At 37.6% G+C, this 23,122-nt stretch overlaps 1 protein-coding gene across 4 annotated transcripts in view; it reads right to left on the bottom strand.

Moving 5' to 3' along the window:
• The window catches only part of Trim24 (tripartite motif containing 24), a 96,623-nt gene that overhangs the window by 32,992 nt on the left and 40,509 nt on the right, over positions 1-23,122 (bottom strand). For 3 of the 4 annotated variants that reach the window (XM_090333381.1, XM_090333379.1, XM_090333380.1), the window contains exons 3-7: positions 18,832-18,979; positions 13,360-13,492; positions 10,799-10,915; positions 6,593-6,707; positions 3,564-3,710 (exon numbers count right to left, since the gene is read on the bottom strand). In XM_090333381.1, the coding sequence (XP_090189507.1) occupies positions 3,564-3,710; positions 6,593-6,707; positions 10,799-10,915; positions 13,360-13,492; positions 18,832-18,979 (660 nt within the window). Of the gene's footprint in view, positions 1-3,563; positions 3,711-6,592; positions 6,708-10,798; positions 10,916-13,359; positions 13,493-17,050; positions 17,167-18,831; positions 18,980-23,122 lie in introns of those variants that run through there. The other variant, XM_090333382.1, reaches the window with a different exon arrangement.

Below are 23,122 nucleotides of genomic sequence, written 5' to 3'. Positions count from 1 at the left end.
ATTCAAAAGTCTAGTTTCCAATCTCTAAGTGTTTTAAGTTTCTCTTGCTGTTGAATTCTGGTTTTATTCCATTATACTCTGACAAAACACGAGAGATTATTGCATTGATAAGACTTGCTTTGTGGCCTAAAATATAATCTATTTTGGAAAAAGTTCCATGAGTTGAATTGAAGACTCGAATAGATCTATAGTTCAACTGCGCTCTAAAGGCTTTCCTAGATATTCTGTTTAGATGACCTACTTATTGAGAGTTTGGTATTTATTATGTCACTCAGTATTACTGTATATATAATTAATAATGTCTCCCCACACAATTTTTGTCTTTGGAAGGACTGTTCCTATAATTAATAATTAACTCTTTTTGTGCCTCCTTATTAATTATACATAGTATTCAATATGAATATAGCTTCTCTTGTTTGACTTTGGAGAATGTTTGGAATAACATTTGCCATTATTTCGTCTACTTTTCTTCCTCCTTTTTTCCTTCCTTCTTGGTGCTGGGGCTGGGGTTTGAACTCTGAGTCTTACCTTTTTTGCTTAAGTTTGGTACTTTTATCACTTGAGCCAATACCTGCACTTCCAACACTTTGGTGGATACTTGAGTATAAAGTCTTTATGGATGTTTTTGCCTAGACTAGGTTTGACTATGATTTTCAGATTTCAACCTCCTTAGTGTCTAAGTTTACAGGTGTGAGCCACCAATGCTGAATTGTTTCATTTTCTTTTACTCTTTAAATGGTTAGGATGCTTTGTTTTTTTTTTTTAAAGAAAAAAAGCAATTTGTCTGGTTGGAGAATTAAACCCATTTATAGTTAAGACTACTATACATTGATATTATTGTTCCTGCATTTGATTGTATGATTCTTTTTCTCTTTCTCATTTCCTTATAGTGATATTTATTCCTTTTTGTACTCTCATGGCTGTATTTATCTTCCTCTTCTCTGTGTAGGATTTCTTTAAATATATCTCTGCAATGCTGGCTCAGTGGTTATGAATTTTTTCAGTTTATCTTAGAAGGCTCTTAGCTTTTCATTCAATTTTGGAAAATAACTTCGTTGAGTATAGCAATGTAGGCTGGCAGTTTTCTTTCTGGAGTTTAAATATATCATTCAAGGTCCTTGCAGACTCTTTCTTTTAAGAAATGTACTGTTACTATAATGGTTTTGCTTTATACATGACGTGGCACTGTAATATTTTTCTAGTCACATCTGTTTGTGGTTCCAAATATCCCCTAGGCCCAAATGTCCACGCCCTAGAAATTTAGGAAAATTTCTGCTACTACTTCACTGAATAGATTTTCTAGGTATTTAGTTCTGTACCTCAGTGCCCTTGTTTGTATACAGCAAAATTTGTTTGCATCAAAATTTGTTTGCATCTTTTTAATTAACTCCAAGAGCCTCAAATGTTCTTTTTTATTTTTATTTTTTCCAGTCCTGGGAAATGAACTCAGGGTCTGGGCATTGTCCTTGGGCTTTCCTTAAGGCCAGCGCTCAATTACTTAAGCACCAGCACCACTTCCGGTTTTTCTATGCATATGGTACTAAGGATTCGAACCCAGGTCTTTGTGCATGCTAGACAAGCACTCTACCACTAGGCCAAACTCCTAGCCCAGCCCCTCAAATGTTCTATTCATACCTTGTTTTTCTTGATCAACTCTGTCTTCAAGCATTTTTAAAAATTCTGTTTGATTTGGCCAATTGTAAGGCATGTTCAAGAAGCATGTTTGATGCTTCTGAAAAACCTCTCTTAATGTGTTTTTATGCTTTCACTTGGAATTTATTAAAAAATTCTTTTGAATTCTTTTTTTTTTTTTTGCCAGTCCTGAGCTTGAGCTCAGGGCCTGAGCACTGTTGTTGGGTTTTCTCAAGGCTAGCACTCTACTACTTGAGCCACATCGCCAATTCTGGCTTTTTTTAATGTATGTGGTACCAAGGAATCGAACCTGGGCCTTCGTGCATGCTAGGCAAGCACTCTAACACTAGGCCAAACTCCCAGTCCACTCTTTTGAATTCTTTAAGTGACATATCATTCCTTCAATATATTTGGTGTCAGAACTTTGAAGAGTCATGCTGCCTTGATTGCTATTCTTACTTTCCTAATTCTATGTTGAATCCTTCTGGGATGATTCCACTTTTTTTAAGGTCTTTTTGGGGGGAGTGGGGGTTTATCAGTTATGGGGCTTGAACTCAAGGCCTGGGCTTTGTCCCTGAGTTGTTCTGCTCAAAGCTAGCAGACTACCTCTATTTTCAGGTTTCTGGTGGTTAACTGGTGATGAGTCTTACAGAATTCTCTTACCCCAGATGGTTTCAAACTATGATCCTCAGATCTCCAGAGTAGGTAGGATTACAGGTATGAGCCACCAGCACCCAGCTAAAATAGGAATTTTTAAGAATATTTAAATAGCGTAACTTCTCGTGGCTAAATGTCTCCTAGATCCACAGCACGAAGTGTGTGCTTGTTAAAGAAATTAACAGTCAAGGGCACGGCTAACACAATAGAGTACCTGCCTGCCACGTTTGAGGTCCAGCACTGCCAATAATAAATTTAAAAATATGCAGTCTGGCTCATGCTAGACCTACTGTATAAGCAATTATCCAATGATGCAGACGGAGCAAGCATACTTTTAGACTACTGCCAAAACTAGAGACACCTTTCAAAATGGGGTTCAAATATGCAGCATCCATCCTAGCTACTCAGGAGGCTGAGATCGGAGGGTTGTGTCTTAAATTAGCCTGGGCATAAAAGCCAGTGAGACACTTATTTATTTCCAGTTAACCACTGGAAAACCAGAAGTGGCACTGTGGATCAGAGTGGTAGAGTGTTAGCCTTGAGTGAACACCTCAGGGATGGTGCCAAGGCCCAGTGTTCAAAAGCCCCATGACTGACCAAAAAAAAAAAAAAGTTTAACAAGAAAAGTGCTTAGAATTACATCCATTCACACTATAGGTAATCAGTTTTTGCTATCACTTTACTCAGTTCAATTGGTGTACAAAATAGGAGAATAGCAGGTCAAAACTGAAGGTAAATGGTACTTAAAAAAAAAACACAGTATTTTTGGAGGCTGGGGGTTTAGCCTAGTGGTTGAGTGCTTGCCTAGCATGTATGAATATCTGGGTTCAATTCCTCGGTACCACACATATAGAAGAAAGCCAGAAATGGTGCTGTGGCTCAAATGGTAGAGCTCTAGCCTTGTGAAAGTCCAAGGACAGTGCTCAAGCCCTGAGTTCAAAGTCCAGTACTGGAAAAAAAAAAAAACGAAAGTAATATTTTGATCAATTACAATTTGGAATAGATTTTTAAAAATGTTAAACAAAACGAACAAATAGCCACTTGTGAGATTTTTTGCTTTTGCTTTTGTGTTTTGTGAGACAGAATCTTGCTATGTTACCCACGCTGGCCGTGAACTCTTGAGCTCAAGTGCTATCCCTCCTAAAGTCTTTTTGAGTTGCAAAGGCTAGAGGTATGCGCCACTGTGCCCTGATCCCTGCTCATTTCTTAATTTTAAGCATCTTAATAACTTTGCAAGTCTATTTATAGAATCTAAGCACTAAACTTCATCTTACCAGTCTCTTGCTGTAAAGTAATGCTGTACTGCTGCCGCTAGAAACTGCCCATTTAGAAAAATGCATGACATGTTCCAACTGCTTAGAAAGTCCAGCCACTTCCTGTTGTTGCTGCATAAGTTTCATTCGATGGTCCTTTGCGAGGCTCTAAAAAAGGAAGACAACAGTTTCTACATTAGTCTTTTTTTAAAATTGTAATTAATAGAAGGGTTACATTATATTCACCAGATAGAAGGTACATTACTTCACAAACATATACCCTTTCTCATGACTTGGTCCCCTCTAGATTAGTCTCTGAATACAACATTCATTGGCCATTTTCAGGTCACTAAGTTGGTCATCACATGGACTATGAGCTCAAGTAACAGTGGTCAAAAGTGATCTTAAGCTGGCCACCACTGGCTCATACTTGTAATCCTAGCTAGGATCAAAGCCCGCCCAGTCAGAAAAGTCCCCGTGAGACGCTTTATCTACAATTAATCACTCAAAATGAGAAGTGGTAAAGTGCTAACCTTGAGCAAAAGAGCTTAGGGACAGTGCTCAAACCCTGTGAGCGCCCAGACTCCGAGTTTAAGCCCTTCAACTGACCAAGACAACAAAATCCTTAAGTGTTTTCCTTTTAGGATCCCTTTTAGTATAACAAAAAGTCTACTCTCCAAATATCATCTCCTGTCTTTAGCCCTTGGTTTTGGTTTTACATATTCGGGACCTTGGGTCTTGGTTTATGCATCTTGCTAAATACAAACTGGATAAAGCTATGGATTCTCTATATTAAATTTGATATTTGCAAATAAAACAGATGTACCAAATGGAGCTGTGAAAAGTGGAATCCATCTGTGTTATTTTAAAGGTTGCTACTCAAGAACTTTATCCTTTATTTGACAAAGGGAAAAGGATTATGGCTTTCTACTGGCTCAGCCAAATTTTAAAAAAAATAATAGAAGTATAAGGGCTGTATTCCAAAATAGATTTATCTTTTTTTAAGAGTGAATCTAAATGTCTATCTCAATCAGTTCCAAATCTGGAAAATACTTATGAATTAAATTCTATTAGCCATTTTAAGGAACTGAAAACAATCAATGAGTGCTTCTAAGTTCAGGGGGAAGTTAATTTAACAATCATGCCATTCCTTATGTCTGTGAATCTAAGTGTTTTTTTTAAATAGAAATCTGCTGTCTTTTACAAGGTTGGAAACTGAGAATCAGAAACTAGAGTTTTTCTTCTCTAAGGTAACAACTTCTGGAGCCTTAAGAAATAAAATTATATTTGCTTTAAAAGAAAATTTTGAGCCGGGCGCAGTGGCTCACGCCTGTAATCCTAGCTACTCAGGAGGCTGAGATCTGAGGATCAAGGTTCAAAGCCAACCCAAGCACAAAAGGACCTGAGACTCTTACCTGCAATTAACCTCTAGAAAATGAGAAGTGGGGCTTGGCTCAAGGGTACACACGTAGGTTGGTAGCCTTGAGTTGAAGAGCTCAGGGACAGCGCCCAGGCCAGAGTTCAAGCCTCATGACCCACAAAAAAAAAAAAAAAAAAAAAGGAAAAGAAGAAAAAAAGGCACATTACAGAGGTGCACTGAAAATCATAGTCCCAGTAAACTAAAAATAACACTAATAGCCAAGTCTATCTACTTAAGTTTTATTTATCTATTTTTAGAGTTCTTCAAGTGATTCTGATATAATGTTAGAAAACATAGCTAAGAGTATAGGCATTAATAATTTCTAGGGAAGCAAAACAAAGTAACATTTGTTAAGAAGAGCTTCAAATTCTTTTTTATGTGTCTCTTCTGGCAAATGGAACAATACAAAAATCCTGCAGAACTTTAATAACATAGTTACTTTAAGCAGGTCTCATTCCTTCTGTTGAAAGTATTTTTTTTCATCGATATTTAAAATATATTTCTTGTATGGCTAATTAAGACATGGGACTACATTTCTGAGAAAGTTCTTATTAATTTGGTCAATTATGAAACAAAAAGATGTCTTATTTTCACTCAATTCTACAAAAACTAGGATTCATTTAGTCTTTTCTCATTTTAAATTAATTCTTGATTAAATTCCTCCTGTATCAGCATATTAATAGAGTATTTATAAACTGACTTGTACCATGTCAAAACGTGCAACCTTATATTACAACCTTATATTACCTTAAGTCAAGCAATGTTTTTTTTTGGGGGGGGTCAGTTGTGGGGCTTTCCCTGAGCTCTTCAGCTTACGGCCAACCTTACCCCTTGAGCCACAGAGCCACTTCTGGTTTTCTGGTGACTAATTAGAGATAAGATTCTCCTGAATTTTAATGCCTGGGCTGGCTTTGAACTATGATCCTAATCTCAGCCTCCTGAATAGCTAGAAACCACCTCGCTGGCAGCCTTTATGAATTTTAAGAAAAGATGAAGTTCGAAGAAACTTTCGTAACATCATGAAATGGTGCTTTCACAATAAAGACTGTAAAACGTTAAAAGCAGGAGTTGTATTATTTTACCTAATTTCTCAAAAAATTAAATACAGTCATGCATGCCTTAACAATGGGGATGTGCTATTGGAAATATGACATTAAGCACTTTCATCTCTGTGCAAAACATTTTGGAGTATTGGTTATCAAGTCACCAACAGACAAAAGATGAGACTATTGTTGTATATATATATATAGCTTGTTGTTACACATAGCTTGTTGTCCCATGATTTTATCTACTAAGACTACATATATATGTTTAGTCTATCTTTCCAGAAAGTTTTTCTTGAACTTGATCCCTTTGGCAATGTAAAAATGTCACTACAATGAGTGTTTAAGTTATCTCTTCAGTAGTCATACTCCCTTTCCCATGAGCAAGGCTATATGCTTTGTGCTAGGAGGCACACAAGGAAAAAACATTCCTACTACATTACAAAGCTATAAATAGTTTAAAATAAGGTAGACCCTGGCAAAAAAACTGAGTAGAGAAGACATTTTAAATCATAAATGGAAACAATCATAACAAATGCACACACACTTGAATCACTGCAACCTAGTTGTCCCTGGCAGAAACTTACCTCTAGCTGATGTAGCAGAGCTTTTCCTTTTTTATTTATTTCTACCATCAGTGTGAAGATAGCAACTTTAATGTCCTGTTCCACCTGCTTTTGATTTTGATTTACTTCAATTATTCTGAAAATTAAGTGAAAGAGGGGGAAAGATCTAAACTTTAATACAGATTTGTAAAACACTGTTTTAACTTGACATTTTTGTCAAAATTAGATCAAAATGTTTTTAGCCCTAAAAAGCTCTATTTCTGAATTCTTCTAGTTAAACTGCCTTGGAGATGAGACAGGAGAAATAATTCTTTTCAAAGACATAGTCATTCAGTTTAGTCCTAAAATCAAATAGATAACGTTGGAAAAGACTGAACATATTTTAAGGAAATATGATTTGAAAACACTGTGATGAACATTCAGGAAAATTAATACCTTGCTTAAAAGGACTGGGTGGAGAGAGCAGACCAAAACTAAGATTTATAAATAAGCAAACTGTAAATGTGATTTCATAGCATCTGAACTGCCAAAGCTTTCATTAAAATCAAGTAGAAGAACAAAGACAGTAATGGTTTGTTTCATTTAATAACACATTTACTTTAAAATAAGCAGCAATACAACTGTTTTATCAAATAAGTTTCCTTTCTTTGATTAGAGAAAACTGGGAATTCCATCTCAGGGTGGTGAAATGAATCAGAAAAAAGCATAAAGCACCATGCTCGAATATTTTGTAAAAGTAGGAAAGGACAATAGGGCATGCAGACAATGTGATGAGGTTAAATAAAAAGCCTTATTTCTCCTGCTTGCTTCTTCCCTGGTGACTTTTTAAAATTTATGAACAAAACAGTAGAGATTTCATTCTTTCTTGGAAATTTGGCAGGATAATTATTTGATTATTCATACAGATTTAAGAAAACTAGGAAGAACAAGTAATCAATCTCAACTCATTTAAGTCTTCATGATGGTAGAATGGATGAATAAAGGAAAAAGCAGTGCTGTTTGTAAATATCTACATACATGAAAATGATTTAGTAGTAACATTGTTCAGCACAGTACTTTTAATCTTTCTATAATGAGGTAGGTATAAAGAAACACAGATGGGCTCTGATGCAACTCAGTGGTGGAGTGTTTGCTTAACATGTGTGGTCGTTGGTTCAATTTCCACCCTCAAAAAGAAGCGATTAGCATCTAAGAGATTCTTAAAAAAAATTTTTTTTTTTTGCCAGTCCTGGGACTTGAACTCAGCGCATGAGCACTGTTCTTTGGGCTTTCTCAAGGTTAGAGCTGTACCACTTGAACCACAGCACCACATGTGGCTCTTTTCTATGTATGTAGTACTGAGGAATTGATGAGGAATTGAACCGGGGTCTTCATGCACACCAGGCAAGCACTCTACCACTAAGCCAAACTCTGGCCTGGTTCTTTACATTTTTATCACAATTCAAAAACCCAATCTAACAGTATAATCCTATTACTTTATAAAACAAAACAATTGCATAAGCTACACAAAAAGTGACAAATATGAAGAACTAACATGATCTAATTGTGAGTTACTATGTAAGAAGCTGCAGTGATCTCAGGAGTGGCGGTATAGGCCAAAGGAAAAACACAACAGAATATATGCATTGTCCAGTGAACAATTACACAGTGAACACAGTTTCTATGAAGGCCCCAAGGCAACCCAATACATAAACCATCTTTCCAACAAATGATGTTGGAAAGAATACCTATCTATATGTTTTTTTTTTTTTTTTTTTTTTTTTGCCAGTCCTGGTCTTGAGCTCAGGGCCTGAGCACTGTCCTTGGACTTTCTCAAGGCTAGAGCTCTGACACTTGAGCCTCAGCACCACTTCCAGCCTTTTCTATATATGTGGTACCAAGGAATCGAACCCCGGTCTTTGTGCATGCTAGGCAAGCACTTCAACCACTAGGCCAAACTCCCGGCCCCTATCTATACATTAAAAGAAAATGTGAACCTTGCACCACATCCCATACTGCCGGGGCCAGCCGGCAGCAAACCAGGGTTCGCAGATCGGGGTTCCTGAAATAGGGGGCAAGGACTAGGAATAAATAGGAGAGAGACAGACACACCGGGTCCGGGATGTCTGCAGTCCAGGAAAAAACTCCCGAGACTGCCGCGTTTATTTTCCACTCCAGCCTCTTCCCTCCTTGAGACCCCGGGAACTTCCAAGTGTTACATTCATATGGTAAATCTCAGGTCATTTAAACAGAATAAGGCCAGAAAACAATAAGACAATAAAGCCATTGTCTGATGCAAATCAAGGTACAGTTTGATTCCACTCTGGCTCCCAACACCATACCACAGTGGTAGAGTTGAGAGAGTTTCTTTCATAAAGGACTGCAATTATCTCTCACTTGTTTAACAAGTATTTATTACAAGTTTTCAATTACTCAGATTCAAAAATTTTTATTTTTTTTTATTATTTATTTATTTATTTATTTTTGCCAGTCCTGGGCTTGAGCTCAGGGCCTGAGCCCTGTCCTTGGACTTTCTCAAGGCTAGCACTCTACCACTTGAGCCTCAGCACCATTTCCAGCTTTTGTCTATGTATGTGGTACCAAGGAATCGAACCTGGGTCTTCATGCATGCTAGGCAAGCACTTTAACCACTAGGCCAAACTCCCAGCCCCCTCAGATTCAAAAATTTTTAAATCCATTTATTATCTGTTTGGCAAGACATACCATTCTGGTTAGAATATGGTAATAGTATTTGGTTAATTTTAGCTATTACGTGAAAAGAGAAATTAAAAAAAAAAAAAACAAGATGTGAACAAGCTAGTTAAGAAAAATTAAAAGTAAGCTGGGCGAGGTGACTCATGCCCGTAATCCAAGCTACTAAGGAGGTTGAGATCTGTAGACTGTGGTTCAAAGCCACCCTGGGCAGGAGATACTCTTATCTCCAATTAATCACTAGCAAAGGGGCTGTGGCTCTAGGGGTAGGGCGCTAGCCCTTGAGCTGAAGAGCTGAGGGACAGAACCCAGGCCCAGAGTTCAAGACCCACGACCGCCCCCCCAGCCCCCCAGAATGACAACATATAATCACCATTACACAAGTTAAGCTATATGATACTTATGCAAAAATCCTAATACTAGGGATGGCAATAAAAGGTAAATTCATATTTAACAATCTAAGGAAATCAATTGGGAAAATTTCCTAAAAAATACCCCAGTTCACCACTGCTCAGGATGTAGCCAAATGGTAAGAACAGACTATGGTGGCAAGATGAACCTCAAGGATGGACAGCTTTCTCCATGAACAACATTCATGGTTCCTATCACATCTCTTGTTCAGGCTATTTCTGAAAGGCATTTCTTGACCTACTTAAGCAATGGCATGTTACTTTTAAATGTAAAACAATAAAGAGAATGTGCTACTGCACAACTAAAAAATGAGCTTTAGACAACTCTCCTCCATTGCTGAATTCTGAGATGTGAGTTTGGGAGAGTTGATTTTCTTTTGGGGAGGAGAAAGGCATAGCAAGTAGTCACTAGCAACTGGTTATGCATTCTGTCACATAAAGAATAAAAGGTATGTCAAGTCATACAGTCCTATTTCCAGGGTTCTAAACATTTCACCCCTTGATGAGCAAGCAATTGGCAAAAATGGTTCAGTTTTTCTTTAAATCTTAGGTTTTTTTTCCCCCTTTTTTCTTTTTTGTCAGTAGTAGAGCTTGAACTCTGGGCTTGGAGCTGTACCTGAGCAATTCAGCTCAAGGCTTGGTACTCTTGAGCCACAGTACCACTTCTGGCTTTTAATGTGTATGTGGTACCAAGGAATTGAACCCAGGGTTTTATGCATGCTAGGCAACCACTCTACCACTAGGCCAAACTCCCAGACTCTAAACCTTGATGTCTCTTTAAAATTAGAAAACCTAGTTACAGTGGGGGGAGGGAAATGGGGACAAAAACATGAGAAGGTGTAAGAAATAATGCACCTTCTATCTGGCGAATACAACTGTTGCCCCTCTGTACAATAAATTAAAAAAATATCAAATAAAAAAAAGTAAAAAAAGAAAATAAAAATAGCACAAAAATATGGATGTGAACACAATAATAAACCACACTGAAAACAGCAAATGAAAAAAAATTCTTGTTACCATATATTGTTAGAGACATCTGATAACTCACTACATACTTAACAGTCAAGAAAAATACTCTCTTCTAAAAGTGCCTACATTATATGTAATAGCATCCATATACATTTACCTGTTCTGGATCTGATTTCCTGTGTATTTTATGTACTTTGTTTTTTCCATCAGTTTGGTGATCAGTGTGTCTATGATCACTTTCTGATTCTGAAAAGCTTCTTCTATAAATTGGTATCTGAAGAAAGTAAATAAGCAAATTATTTCATACAAATATTTATGTAAAAACAAGGAAAGGAAAAATCATTAATGTAACCATAGGATAATCTTTTAGAATTACTTATTATAAGTGTAGTAACTATAACACATATATATACTATATAATATAGTCAAGTAAGGCATACTTTTCCTTCTCTCAAATGATTCCTTCAGTAATAATAGACACTCTTGAAATTATTTCCCACATTACTCATGGTTTTAGAGACTTTGAGAGCTCAACTTGACAGACCTGCAGAAAATTATTTTATTGAACTTCTTTTTATACATAATCAAACTACACTAAGTGTTAAAATGTCCTTCTTAGTTCTTTCTTCAGCAACTTAAGGTTTTGTTTTGATAGCTTAGGAAATATACATTTAATTATATGGTCCAGTATTTTCATTTGATACAATATTAAAAGAAATTATTGAAATGTCTTTTTTTTTCAACCTGGGTGCTGTCTCTGAGCTCTTCAGGTCAAGGTTACTGCCCTACCCTTAAGCCAAACCCTACTTCCTATTTTCTAGAGGTTAACTGGAGATAGGAGTCTCAGGTTCTTTTGTGCCGGGCTGGCTTTGAACCTTGATCCTCGGATCTCAGCCTCCTGAGTAGCTAGGATTACAGGGGTGAGCCACCACACCTGGCTTAAAATGGTCATTCTCTTGCTGCTCCAAATTGCAATGTAAAAAACTCCATATTACACTATTAATTATGATGTTCTTGAGTTCTTTGCTCTACCTCAGAGTCACAGCTCTACTTCTGTTTTTTTTTTGTTTGTTTTTTAATTGAAGATTAACAGTCTCACATACTTTGCTGCCCGGTCTGGCTTTGAACTGTGATCCTCAGATCTCAGCTTCCTTAGATTTACTTAGTAACTAGGATTACAGGTGTGAGGCACTAGTGCTCAGCTGAAATTTATTATTTTGAATATGCCTGACTGCTACATGAACAGAAAGTGCAGTTAAAGTAAGTCAACAAGAATTTATTTAGTGAAGAGAAAGTAAATACTTCTCAGTACAATGAGCAGCAGGACCCCAAAGCCTGTTGTTCTGGACTGCTGCTTCCTGTTACCCTGGCCATTTTTCCCTACTTTAGGCAATTTGTCAGATTGTGGATGGCTTGTATGAAACAAGCAAGACCGTCCCGTGGGCTAGTGGGCTGGACTTGCTGAGGCTCTCCTTCCCACCTCCCCTACCACCCCCAACTTGGAAATATTAAATGAATTCTCTATTTCTAAAATAAGGCCAATTTGGTTGTGGTGGTCCGAAAATTATCTTTGGATACTTTTACATTTCTTAGAATTTTTACATTTTTTTCAAGGATGAAACTAGGTTATAATTTTCTACTTCCACTGCTTCTAAGTTTTGGGTATGAAAATTGTGATTGGCTTCATGAAAGATAAGTATTTTTTTTTTTTTTTGGTCAGTCCTGGGCTTAAGCTCAGGGCATGAGTACTGTCCTAGAACTGTCTCAAGGCCAGAGTTCTAGCACTTGAGTCTCAGCACCACTCCAAGCTTTTTTTTTCTATGGTATGTGGTACCAAGGAATTGAACCCAGGCAAGCACTCTATCACTAGGCCAATCTCCCAGCCCAAGAAAAGTAGTTTTCTCGTTGTTATTCTATTTCTTTTTGGTCAGTCCTGGAGCTTGAACTCAGGACCTGAGCACTCTCCTTGGGCTTTCTCAAGGCTAGAGGTCTGCCACTTGAGCCACAGCACCACTTCCAGTTTTTTCTGTGTATGTGGTACTGCGGAATCAAAGCCGGGTCTTTATGCATGGTAGGCAAGCATGCTACCACTAGGCCAAACTCCTAGCCCTCTTGCTGTTATTCTTGAGATAAGTTTACAAAAGGAATGTTTTTACAATATTTAATATATCTTTTAGTGAAATGATGGTAGTTTTCTACATGGATTTGCATTATAGAATTACTCTAATTCAATATTTTACATTAGCTTCAGAAAAGCTGTACTTTCTAACTTTTCTATTTCACTTAAAATCCTCCAAGTAACTGACATACGCATTTAAGAGAAATCAAGTTGGGGGCTGGGATGTAGAGTGCATGCTCCGCATGAGGCCTTGGGTTTGATCTCTGAACTGTCTCAAGGGGGAGGAGTCCCTTTCATTGTCTGGTTCCATTCTAATCCTAATTTGGAATGAGCTCTAAAATTTCTTACATATGATTTCTGCGTTTTTGTACAGGCTTTCTACTTGTTTCTGTTGCTATATTTGGCCTAATTATCTTGTCTGCCATGATTGGGAACATAGATAATTCTAAGTAAACACAGCTATGTAATATATACTAAGATGTATATAATAATATATATTAATTAATCTTGAGCCTATTATCTATATCAGCAATTGCTAGTAAAAGGCCTGTGGAGGTTAGATGTCAAGCAAGCTTTGTTCAAAAGAAAGACGCTGAGACCTGTGCTCCTTGTGTTCTAGCAGCTGACAGTCCCGACAGGTAAGTTTGTCACATGTCTCACAGTAAAGCTTCAACTGCTCCTTTTTATGATAAGGACAAAACACTGGTCGCTGACTGGTTACACCAACTGCCTCTGCAGAAACAATGGTAGGCAAAGAGAAGAAAATATAACTGAATAATATTTACAGATATAAAAGAACTATGAAGTTGCATCTATACTGCTAATTATCACTAAGTTGTATTTTCATTAAAAATGAGTTTTTTGATTTCTAAGATAAAAAATTCAAATTGAAATTCAAAGAGTGTAATTAAAAGATCTTTTATGGACTTAGAAAGTCTTGTGAAAGATAGTCTTGGTAAGTACAAACTAATTAGATGTTTTCTCTTTCTTCTTCTTTTTTTTTGATTGTGGGGCTTGAACTCTGGGCCTGGACACTGTCCCTGAGCTCTTCAGCTCAAGGCTACAGACCTACCTCTTGAGCCACAGCACCACTTTTGGTTTTCTGGTGGTTAACTGGAAATAAGAACTCTCATGGACTTTAGGCTGGCTTTGAACCTTGATCTTCAGATCTCAGCCTCCTGAGTAGCTAGGATTACAAGGCGTGAGCCAGGCACCCAGCCTAACTAGATGTTTTCTATCCAAAATGTAAAAGGAAAAACTTTAAAACACCTAATAAAAATGTCTAATAGTAGTGGTTTACCAATCATTTTTTTTGTTATTATAAAAGCTGTAACAGTATACCATTAAGAGAGATTAAGAGAGAAGTATTTCCATGTTCACTTTTAATCAATAGTTACCTATGTGACTTTTCACTAGTTTTCTAGTACATGATAAACCTGAGAAATGCTTATAATGTTTAAGGGACAAAGCAAAATACAAACAACAAAAATGACTGACTGCATAGAAAACACCAATAATTTCACCAGTAATTAAAAGGTAATATCCAAACATTTCAGAAGTAATTTCATCTTCAGAGGTAACTATACTAACTAATAACCTGGTATATGTTCCTATGGTTGATCTTCTGTGTATAGGATCACATGTAGTATATATACTACAGTGTTCTGTTTTATGAAATACAAAATGGCACTGCACATATTGTTTGGTATGATGCTTTTCTCATTTAACTACCTTAGATATCTTTCTGTGTTAGTACAGTCAACGATCTCATTTTTATCTATTCAATTTTTTTAGACAGGATTTCAGTGAATAGCCTAGGATAGCCTGGATCAAGTTATCTTCTGGCCTCAGCCTCCTGGTCATTCTTAAACTACATAACAGGCCATCAAATATGTAAAGCACCTATAAGAACCTAGTAGTGGACAGTGGGTTTTTATATTTTTATTTTTGTTATGGGGCTTGAAATCAGAGCCTGGGCACTATCGCTGAGTTCTGTTGCTCGGGGCTACTGTTCTACTACTTTGAGCCATGGTTCCACTTCTAATTTTTGAGTGATTAACTGGAGATAAGAGCCTCACTGGGACTTTTCTGCTGGGGCTTGCCTACACATCCTCAGATCTCAGCCTCCTGAGCAGCTAGAATTATTGGTGTGAGCCCCTAGCACTTGGCCTATGCTTTTTAAAATAAGATACTTAGTGGTAAAATTATTAGATAACAAAAAAAACTTAAACAGGAACTAAATTATCCAAATAACAGTCTATACTTATTGGCAGGAAATATTCCCAATTGATATGCCAATTGATAAGCATGAGGGCAGGACAGGTAGGCAAAGACAAAGATACACATACACACAGACTTGACCATTTAAGGTAGTAACTGAACAACTGAAACTGGAAGATGTTTCAGGCATCAGTCATTTGTATTCCCTTTAAGAATTACCTCCTTCTAATCTCTCGTTTCTGTCCAAACTGTTTTACATTCTTTGTCCTATTGTCTTAATGACTTGTACACACATTTGACAAGTTGTCAAGTTTTTAGAAATATTTTTCCAAGTTTGATTTGACTTAGCATATATTTTTTCAAAAATGTATTTTATAGCTTTAAATTTTAAGAAATAGTGTCTAGAAAGGCTCTTTTCTTATAAAAATGTTTACTTTTTTCTTCCTCATAGGTATTTTAGTTTCCTTTTAAGTCCCTGATTTTTCTAAAACTTATTTTCATATGGTTTTTAGTCTTTACATAAACCTTACATTTGTACCGGCAACAAGGCATTAATATTCATATTTTCTGATCATAATACAATTAAACTATAAAGTTTAAGGTAAAATGAGTAAAATTCAAGCACTGGTAAATTATTATTTTTTTTTTTTTGCCAGTCCTGAGGTTGAGCTCAGGGCCTGAGCACTCTCCTTGGACTTCCTCAAGGCTAGAGCTCTACCACTTGAGCCTCAGGAACCACTTTTGGCTGTTTTCTATGTATGTGGTACTGAGGAATCGAACTTGGGTCTTTGTGCATGCTAGGCCAAACTCCCGGCTAGTAAATTATTCTTTTGAAGAATTCCTGAATGAAACCATTCAGCAAATTATTCTTAGTATTTAATATATATCAGAATCCTTTGCAAAACTATAAAATTCGAAAAGTAAAAAGAAAAAATAGTAAATCTCAATTTACATGGTTCCTAAAAATTCAGAGTATTTTTAAAACAGAAACATAGTAGTAAATCATAATTCCATCTTCTTTTTTTTTTTTTTGATGGGTCATGGGGCTTGAACTCTGTCCTTGGTGCTGTCCTTGAGCTCTCCAGCTCAAGGACCCTACCCTTGAGCCACAGCCCCACTTCTGTTTTCCAGTATTAATTGGAGATAAGAGTCTCATGTTCTTTAGTGCCCAGGCAGGCTTTGAACACAGATCCTCAGATCTCAGCCTCTTGGATATCTGGGATTACAGGTATGAGCCACCGCACCCAGCCCATAATTCCATCTTTAAGCACTTATTCTAAGAGAAAGGAAAAGTATATATCTCAACTGATAACAACTTTAAAATAAAACTAAGGTAACCTAAGAGGAATATAAGATCAATAAACTAGAAAGTATAAAAACACAATAAATGTATCTAAAAACAAAACAGAACCTATCATCTAACCAATTCAAAAAGGAAAAGGGGAAAAAGGCCATAAAAGTATAGAATTAAAAAAGGGTAGGAACAAAATTAACAACTGCTACAACTTCAATATAAGGCATCTACAAAAGCACTTATCATGAAAGCTTTTGCCTAATCAGTGGATTGTCCATTGATAAGATTACAGCTCAATACACTTCCAGGAAGCAGGAGGAAATACATCTCTGGGGCATGCCTTTGAAAGATGTATCTTGTTCCTTACCCCTTTTTCTCCTTTTTCTCTTTGCTACCTGGCTACCAAGAGGTGACCAACTTTTTGCCTCTCCACCTCTTTTGCCACTACGTTCTGCCTAACCAGGCTCTTGGACTAAAACCTGCCTATGAATCAGTCAGCCAAAAAACAAAAACAAAAAACTTTCCTTCTTTAAATTTTTCCTCTCTTGTACTTGTCAAGTGATAAAAGGCCAAGTTTAAACACAGTAAGACTACATGTAGATGGCCAACGTATCTTCACAGCTCCCTGTGTCTGTCTTGATGGTCATGCCATCTGGGCATGGATAGGCTATGTATCTTTGGTTTGTTCTGGACAACCTGGTTTGTGCTTGCTAGCCAGGAATGGTCATTTATAGTGTCCCTTTATATAGACAGAAAATGTTGTCTGCTTAGATTACCTTTATATATTGAAGAATTTGGATCCTGGTTCATTGCTGCTCTCCTGCTCCTCCTAAGTCTTTATCATCCTGGAAGACTTACAAGTCCAATGACTTACCATAGAGACCTAACTTTACATACACACTCCACAGCCACACCCTAGAACCTTCATTGTCTATAACTGTTCCGTTTCTACAACAAGCACCACATTCCACTCTAATAACTTCTACTTTTAATTCTTGTTCCTGACTCTTAGAATCACATTTCTAGTTCCTATCAACTAACACTTTACTAACCAATACTCTTTCTCCATCCAATTCAGTTAAAATGTCTAACCTCTACTAACCAATACTCTTTCTCCATCCAATTCAGTTAAAATGTCTAAAAGACTTAAACATGCATCATTACATGCATTTTGTATGCTGCCGAACTTCTCTAACACCTGTTCAGATAAATTTCAACTCTACACATGTCCAATTTTCTGTGCCTATAACCAGCCCCGAGGCTATCAGCAAATCTCCTTATCTCTTTCAACTGGACTTATTTTTGGCTTCAACCTAAATCCTCAAACCTTAGGTTAATACTCTTCTTTCATGAATTCAAACAGAACTTTTTAGGTCAAATTACGATTACCTATTTGCTTCCAGACTTCATTATACTATTAACTTTTGCAAAATACAGGAAATGTCTTATTCACATTTTCATTCTTAATATTTAACAATATTCCTAGAGGAATCGGCATAAATATACTGGCTGACTTGAGTAAAAACTAGCAAAATTAAATCTTAAATAAAAACTATAGTAAAATGAGTTGGGTACCAATGGCCCAAGCCTATATCCTAGCTGCTCAGGAGGCTGAGTTCAAAGCCAGTTCAAAGCCAGCTGCAGTTCAAAGCCAGCCAGCCAAGGAAAGGCCATTGAGACTCTTATCTCCAATAAACTACCAAAAAGGCCAGAAGGAGAGCTGGGGCTCAAGTTGTAATGCATTAGTGTTGAGTATAAAAGCTCAGGGATAGTAACTGGACCTTCAGGGCCCTTTCACCCACCCCCTACCTACCTCCCCACCTCTCTCCCATTTCCAAAAAAAAAAAAAAGACAGGCCAGTGCCATATACTTATAATGTCTCATACTTGTAATCCTAGCTAGTGAAGATGAGATATGAAAATTATGGTTCAAAGCCAGCTTGAGCAGAAAGACCCATGAGACATTTCCAACTAATCACCCAAAAGCTGGAAGTGGAACTATGGCTTAAGTGGTAGTGTGTAGCCTTAAGCAAAAGTGCTTAGGCACAATGCCCAAGGCCTTGAGTTTAAGTACCATGGGGGTGGGGGGTGGGGGTGAGAGAAAGAAACACGTAACACATGTATTAAGTAAACTTTACAAGTATAAAAGTATCATGTTAAAAAGCCAGAAAACATCATTATATAAAAAGCAAAAGCTCCTTTGGTTATCCATGTAGTAGGCACATACCACAAAAGCCTACCATATATACATCTGAGGGAAGTTGTAAAATGTTTGCATCCCTTCCTTCTCACTTTTGACAAAAAGGAGAAAAGAAAATTTTAAGGCAATTATTTTTCATTTGCTGTACATTCACACTGAATTAAAGCATTTATAGTAGCAGGACGGTTGGGAATGTGAATGCAAGGCTGAGTTCTGTAACTCAAATTCCAATGATAATACTGACCTTTTATACATTAAGACTATATTTAATGCTTGTAAGTATATCACATTAATAGAGAAAATAGAAAATACAGTGGGAGAGATAAAGGGGGAGAAAAGAGAGGAACTGACGGATTACCTGGAGACACCTCCTCTTTCTGTCTGACCGTGTGGTCTTTGGTGAACTTCACCCTCTGATGGGCTCGAATACAAGTCTTGCAGAGCCACTCAACACATTCTACACAAAACCCATTAGCTTCAGCATTGTCCTCACAGCTTGTACACACCTAGTAAGGAAAGGAATTTGTCACACAGATCACTGAGAAAAGTGAAAAGCTGGTCACACCACAGTCAGATCTAAATGACATGCTAATTATGCTGGACTCTGTTTCCTTTTACCAGCCTTGGGAAGTTTAAACCAAAATTATGTGTCAAATTATATGCATGTAAAATGTAATTATGCATAGGTAAGAATTATTGCAAGTACATTTTCACATTATTTGGATCTACTAAATATTCCAGGCATGAGGCTAGATGTTGAGCACAGAAAAATCAGGGGAAAGCAAACAGTCTCTGTCCTTATGATGTCTAAAGCCTTGTAGAAGGAAAACAGGTTTCAATCCCAGTTTCCCCACCAACTAGTCTGGATGGTCCTGGATAGGTTCAAGTACTCATCTTTAAAATGAGGGTAATAACTCAGATTTTTACTGAGCAGGTGTAAAGATGAAAAGGACATACATTATTGTAATAATTATACTAACATGTAACTATTGAGAGGTACCATAAAGGACACGTGTAGGTGCATGAAAGTTGTAAATGGACAGTATAAAAATGTATAATGAGAATAGAGAGCTGGGAGAACAGAAAGGAATTACCCAGTGAAAAGTTCCTCCTAAAAGATCTCATCAGCACCTAGATATAAAAGGTGAATCAGTAACTATGAGATAAAATGCTTTCTAGAAATGGAGAATAACACAACCAACTAGCTGCAGTCAAGGAGAGTGTGACAGGTTAGAAGAAAGTTAAGTGTGATGAGATGCAGAGGGGGACTGGCAAGAGGAGCTGTGGCCAGAGAAATAGTAATATGACAATGCTGGCTGTTATCTAAGAGATCTATTGAAAACAAGGCTGGGAGTTTGGCCTGGTGGTAGAGTGCTTGCCTAGCATGCACGAAGACCTGAGTTCGATTCTTCAGTACCACATACATAGAAAAAAGCTGGGACCGGTTCTGTGGCTCAAGTGGTAGAGCTCTAGCCCTGAGAAAGCCCAAGGACAATGCTCAGGCCCTGAGTTCAAGCCAGGACTGTCCAAAACAAAGAAAGAAAACACATTAGATAAGGACAAATATTTCTGCATACAGTTGAAGAAAAATGTTTTTCCATAGCTTCCATGAGGGCTGGTAGAAGTGGGGTGAGCAAAGATAGGATGTGAGCAGTATTTAGAGGTAAATTGGCTGTGATGATACACTGGGTATGGGAGATGAAGAGATAGCCCATGTGTTTCTAACAGACATCAAGGTCAAAACACATATAAGCAGTTCTCATTGTCTTAAAAGGGTTTTCTTTACAAAAGTCCTCATGCATAGGTTGCCAAATTCTAGGTAACTGGATTAATACTTCCATAAACTGAAATTTTCCTTTTCTTAGCTCTTATCACCTTATACTTTGCTGACACTGTTTAATACCACAGACCTGTGTTTTCTGGTATTCACATAGGTTCTTGGTACCCGTCAATCCTAGTGTCCCTCAGTCCCCCCAGTTCTCTTCCTCTGAATCTAGATTTTTCATATTTCTGGGGACTAATCTCATGTGCTTCTTCAGCTTCAACTCTCACTTAGCTAAAGCAATGTCTATTTACATTCCTCAAGATAAATTTCTACATGAAATGATTTTAAAGACAAATATGTAAATCATATTGCTTATTTAAGAGTGAAGGGTGGAAAAGGGATGATTTGTTGAGCACTGGTGGCTCACATCTGTTCATAATCCTAGATACTCAGGAGGCTGAGATCTGAAGAGGTTCAAAGCCAGAGTAGGCAGCAAGTCCTTGACACTCTGAACCCTAACCACCAAAAAGACAGAAGTAGAGCTGTGGCTCAAGCAGCAGAACAGATGGCATGAACAAAAAAGTTAAAGGACAGTGGCCAGGGCTGGAGTTCAAGTTCTAGAACTGGCACACAAGAAAGGGGGTGAGGAAACTTTCAGCTAAGCCAAAGTTGGAATGACCTGCTTCTCGTAAAGCACATGGTAAAAGCACATGATCAAGCACATGATCAAAACACACCTGACATTTTGCTGGACTTTCAGAAATAAGGTGGGAACCAATCCTTCATATTCATGTCTTCAGATACTTAAGATTGGGCCCAGAGGGGAGAGCTAAGTCCTTCAGATTAAAAAAAAAACTCTGTGAATATACCCTGCTTTACAGATTCTGTTTAAAAATCCATGAATGGGGCTGGGAGTTTGGCCTAGTGGTAAAGTGCTTGACTAGCATGCATGAAGACTTGGGTTTGATTCCCCACTACCATATACATAGAAAAAAGCTGGAAGTGGTGCTGAGGCTCAAGTGGTAGAGTTCTAGCCTTGAGAAAGTCCAAGGACAGTGCTCAGGTCCTGAGCTTAAGCCCAGGACTTGAAAAAAAAAAAATCCATGAATGTCTTTTATATGTAATTCTATGTGGTTTTAAAACCTAAGTTTTAGGAAATTAAATTCATAAACATCAAAACTAAGATGAAACAAATAAAGCTACCAAATAGGTGGCTTAGCCACACAAAAAAAGATATTACAGTAACTTTAAAACATGACTTGATTGACTATCTTCTGGGTGTGTGTGTGTGTGCGTGTGTGTGGCAACTGCTATCTTTTTTGATTTCTTGTTTTGATTCAACCACTATAATTTCCCCTGAGCTCAAACTCGACTCTTCTACACACTGATTCTGTAAACCACATTCGCAGATTACAAGCTGGTTTCACTTTAGAGTCTAACAATGGGTAGTACAGGAAGGAAGTGCAGTGCAAGGAAGAACTTGACCTTTGTGAGATCAAGAACTTCTGTGATTACTGCTCCAGCCCAACTGGAGCACTTCCTTCCTACAGACACAGCTCTGGTCTGGGCATTCGTACCAGCCAATGGCACTTCCTTCCTCAATGTTTTAGCTCAAGCTCCGTATGCCCATTCCTTTAACTTTTTAAGTGCTGGGAATGGAGCTCTGGGCCTTGCAGTTTTAGAATAAATTTTCTATCACTGAACTACATACACGTTTAGTCTGTAACTTTTTTTTCTGGTCGAGAGCAGGGTGCCTCTATTTTTTATATGTTGTCTTAGTTGAAATTTTATTTATTTTTTTGTGGGTCATGAAGTAGGCCTGGGTCTTGTCCCTGAGCTCTTAGTTCAAGGCTACTACCCTTCCCTTGAGCCAAGCCCCATTTTCTAGAGGTTAATTGGAGATAAGAGTTTCAAGTCCTTTTGTGCCCAGGGCTGGCTTTGAACTTTGATCCTCGGATCTCAGCCTCCTGAGTAGCTAGGATTACAGGCATGAGCCACCACGCCCAGCTCAAAGCAAACAAATATAACCAATTTTGTTAAGGCTCCAAAAGTTGTTACCTTAGAGAAGAAAAACTCTAGTTTCTGATTTTCAGTTTCCAACCTTGCAAAAGACTATATCATCAGGCCTTTTTGTTTTGTTTTTTAGATAGGTACTTATTTTCTTGCCCAAGTGGTTTCAGACCTCTGCCTTCAGACCTTCTGCTCCCAATCAGCTGGAATTGAGGTCTGTACCACCATGCTTTTAATAATATCAACCTTTTGTCCATATTTCTTTAATTGCTTCCCAATGTATCTGATACTTTTTGTTGCTTTTTTTTTTTTTGGTTTGGTTTTTGCCAGTGCTGGGTCTTGAAATCAAGGTCTGGGCACTGTCCTTTAGCTTTCTCAAAGCTAGTGCTCTACCAGGTAAGCCACAACAGTACCTTTGGCCTTATCTGTATTATGTGGTACCAACGAATCAAACCCAGAGCGCCTCATGCATGCAAGGCAAGCACTCGACAACTATGCCATACTCCTGACTCTAAGAATTCTTTTTTATCGTTTCAGAAAAGATCTGAGGATTTTAAGGATTTAAATGATGGCCAATTGCATAAAAACTAATATAACATAAGATATGCCAGTGTAATTAAGAACTAAGATTTCTATGCTGGGTGCTGGTGGTTCATGCTTGTAATCTTAGCTATTTAGGACACTAAGATCTGAGGATCATGGTTGAAGCTAGCCCAGTCAGGAAAGTCTGTGCAACTCCTATCTTCTATAAACAACTCAGAAAAAGCCAAAAGTGGTGCTGTGGCAGTGGGAGTGGGCTATCCTTGAGCAAAAGCAGCTCAGGGACAGTGCTCAGGCCCTGTGCTGAAGCCCCAAGAGCTGCACAAAGATTTCT

This window comes from Megascapheus bottae, chromosome 5, assembly GCF_031878675.1.
Source record: "Megascapheus bottae isolate mThoBot1 chromosome 5, mThoBot2.hap1, whole genome shotgun sequence".
Taxonomy (NCBI): Eukaryota; Metazoa; Chordata; class Mammalia; order Rodentia; family Geomyidae; genus Megascapheus; species Megascapheus bottae.
Note: the sequence above shows the minus strand (reverse complement) of the source record. Positions and strands in the feature narration are given on the sequence as shown.